This window comes from Myotis davidii, unplaced genomic scaffold (genome assembly GCF_000327345.1).
Source record: "Myotis davidii unplaced genomic scaffold, ASM32734v1 scaffold1509, whole genome shotgun sequence".
NCBI classification, from domain to species: Eukaryota; Metazoa; Chordata; class Mammalia; order Chiroptera; family Vespertilionidae; genus Myotis; species Myotis davidii.
The window spans coordinates 241,346-244,306 of record NW_006299480.1 but is presented as its reverse complement, the minus strand read 5'-3'; the positions used below and the strand labels follow the sequence as shown (position 1 = coordinate 244,306).

Below are 2,961 nucleotides of genomic sequence, written 5' to 3'. Positions count from 1 at the left end.
GAAGCGAACTTTGAGGTTTCCCTGGCCGAGCTGGGAGTCGTGGGCAAAGGCCTCGTAGATGAGTAGCTCTTGGTCCACATGCACCTGGGGATGGTGTCGGGTCATCAGGGGCCTGGACAGCGCAGGCCCAGGATGGGGGGCCGGGGCCCTGCCTGTGCTCACCAGCAGGTAGGGCCGGCTCTGGCGACTCCCGAGCGCCACCAGCAGCACCTCCTTGACGAGAGGCAGCTCCCCCTGGCGCGTAGCCTCCTCCTTCCGGGCCTCGCCCTGCGTGGTGGGCTGGCCGAACGAGCTGTCCACCAGCACCCGCTGCCCCACCGGGAAGTTCTTCACCAGGAACACCAGCCGCCAGTCAGGGAGCTGGTAGATCTAAGGGGGCGGGTTGTTAGTGGAGGCAGAAGTGGGGAGGGGCGGCTGCGTGGGCACAGGGCGCCACCCACCTCCAAGGTTCCGTTCTCCCGCACCAGCAGGCACCAGTGTGTGGGCTCAGCCCGGAAGGGGGTGGGGTCCCGGTCGGTGGGAGGCTGGCTGCTCCTGCGCGCCTCTTCCTTGCTGGGGCTGAAGAGGGAGCCCGAGTCCCCGTACAGCATCTCCTCCTCGTCATCCACTGTGGGGCTGGGGAGCAGATGCGTGTATCAGGGGTGGCCCGCCCCGGGGACCCCAGCCCCGAGGACCCCGGCCCCCCACACACCTGGTCTCTGAGCCTGGGCCCTCCGCCTCAGAGCCGCTGCGTCCCCCAAGCTCATCGCGGGCCCCGCCCAGGCGGCTCTCGGTGGTGAACATGCCACTGACGTCGCGGTATACACACATGGCGATCACCTTGGACTGCTGTGGGGGGAGGGGGCTCAGTGGTCCAGGGGGGGCAGGGACAGTGGTCGGGGACAAGGCGTCCAGGGGTGAAGGGGCCTACATGGTGCAACGGCGGCTTGTGCAGAGCCAGGCGGTGGTGGCGGCCCCCGTAGGAGTCGCTCTTGAGCAGGAACATGGTGACGTGGCCCTCGGAGCTCATGATGACCACGTAGGGGTCAGCCACGGCGCACTGCACGATGGGGGAGCCCAGGTCCACAGGGATGAAGTGCAGTTGGTTCACTGTAGACACAGGCCAGTCAGTATACCCTGCCCCGGCCCGCCAGCCGGCCCACCTGCCCGCCCGCCGAGCCCACCTCCTTCCAGCAGGCGGATGCCGAGCGGTGACACTTGCACGATGTAGCGATTGTCCCCGATGTTGCCGGCAAAGACTGTGGGACCCTGTGTGGCAAAGCCACTGGTGTCCAGCTCCATGATCTCCTGCCCAGTCTGCAGGATCTGTGGGCAACGGTGGTGAGGCACACCCCTTGCAGGGGGCCCCACCCCGGCACCCCTTTGCCAGGCCCCTTACCATGGTGGAGTCCTCCCGGCTCAGAATCAGGAACCCGTGTCTGCGCCCGTCGTCCTCTGTGTCAGGGGTGCTGGGCTCCTGCTCCGCGCCCTCGCCCTGAGGGGTCTCCTCCTGTGACGGGAGGACAGGCAGAGCACACACCTCACCACCCAGCCCCACAGCCGAGCCAGAGCAAGTTCTGGCGCATCTGCTGGGACCTGCACAGCCTCCTCGTCCTCATAGAGGCAGCACCAGCCATCGCCCCACGGCCTTCTTGCAGCCTGGGGTGCACTCACCTGCTCCTTGCGCCCAGGGGCAACCACTGTCCACATGTCATAGCAGCCAGGAAGTTCAAAGGTCGTCACCACCTGGGGCCGGATGCTCTTCTGGAAAGACAATGGGGTGCAACTGACCACCCAGGTCCCCAGGAGGCCCCACCCTGGCCTGCCCCCCACACACCTGCAGCACAGACAGGGCCCCGTTCTTGCCGTAGCCAGAGCACATCACGATCTCCAGGTCCGGCTCGGGGCTGTTCTGAAACTGTAGGGGCCAAGGTGAGGACAGGGCCCCCGGCAAGCCCCTCGCCCACCTGCATGCCGCCCCCACCCGCCTTCCCAAACCGGCACCTCTTCAGACAGGAAGGCGGGCTCGCCCATGGCCGCATTGGCACAGGGTCCAATGTTGAGGATGCTGTCACACACCTGAGGGCAGAGCAGTGGTCAGGCGGGTGGGCCCACCAGGGTGGGGCCCCTTCTGGGCACAACCTCACCTCAAAGGAGTAAGTGGCCAGTTGTGTGCCCGACTGGGCCTCGCTGCCGTACACCTCGATCTCATCCACCTCGTCCTGCGGCCCGGACTGGCCACCTGCAGCACACGGAATGCTGAGATGCCCTGTTCTCTGGCCCCAGCACTGCCCCTGCCCCCTGCCCTCTCACCCCTCACCTGACCAGCCCACTGTGGAGTCGACTCGCTTCTTCTTTGACAAAGGCTCTTCCTGTGAGGCAGGAGGGCGGTGAGCAGCCCTGGGGACACCCTGCACAGGGGCAGAGTCCCCACAGACACCCCCGGCACCCACCTTGTCAGCAGCCTCCCGGACAGCACTGGCCGGGGCCTCCTGCAGCTTCTCCGTGTACTTGAGAAGGAGGGAGTTGCCCAGGCGAGAGCCAAGGAACAGGTACCCAGGCTCCATGGTGACCATCTGAGAGAGGGGGCGGGGTGGGGTGGTGGTGAGGGGGCTGGACCCAGACCCAGACCCAGACCCAAGCCTGCCCGCAGCGCCCACTCACGCTGCTGGTGAGCACGCTGGCGGCGGCCTTGTCGAAGTGGAAGGCACGGACACTGCGCATCCCATCGGTGATGAGGGTTAGCACGTAGCTGTGGGAGGGGGACGCTGAGCTGGGCAAGGCTCCCAGGGTGAGGGCAGGGGGGACGACGACACTGGGGGTACAGGGCTCCCTGAAGGGGGACTCACATCTCTCCGCCCTTGAGGGAGATGACCATCTTGTCGTAGGAGATGAAGGCCGCCTGGGCACAGTCAAGAGTGATCCGCACGCCCTCCTGGGTGCCTGTTGAGGCAGGGGATGGGTGTCAGGGACCCAGCAGCA

At 66.6% G+C, this 2,961-nt stretch overlaps 1 protein-coding gene across 1 annotated transcript in view; it reads right to left on the bottom strand.

Moving 5' to 3' along the window:
• The window catches only part of CPSF1 (cleavage and polyadenylation specific factor 1), a 7,855-nt gene that overhangs the window by 3,059 nt on the left and 1,835 nt on the right, over positions 1-2,961 (bottom strand). The window contains exons 9-23 of the mRNA XM_015571374.1: positions 2,829-2,922; positions 2,644-2,731; positions 2,433-2,555; positions 2,300-2,351; positions 2,127-2,221; positions 1,984-2,058; positions 1,817-1,897; positions 1,654-1,743; positions 1,379-1,489; positions 1,164-1,305; positions 911-1,089; positions 692-828; positions 441-615; positions 163-369; positions 1-84 (exon numbers count right to left, since the gene is read on the bottom strand). Coding sequence (XP_015426860.1) covers positions 1-84; positions 163-369; positions 441-615; positions 692-828; positions 911-1,089; positions 1,164-1,305; positions 1,379-1,489; positions 1,654-1,743; positions 1,817-1,897; positions 1,984-2,058; positions 2,127-2,221; positions 2,300-2,351; positions 2,433-2,555; positions 2,644-2,731; positions 2,829-2,922 — 1,733 coding nt within the window. The remainder of the gene's footprint in view (positions 85-162; positions 370-440; positions 616-691; positions 829-910; positions 1,090-1,163; positions 1,306-1,378; positions 1,490-1,653; positions 1,744-1,816; positions 1,898-1,983; positions 2,059-2,126; positions 2,222-2,299; positions 2,352-2,432; positions 2,556-2,643; positions 2,732-2,828; positions 2,923-2,961) is intronic.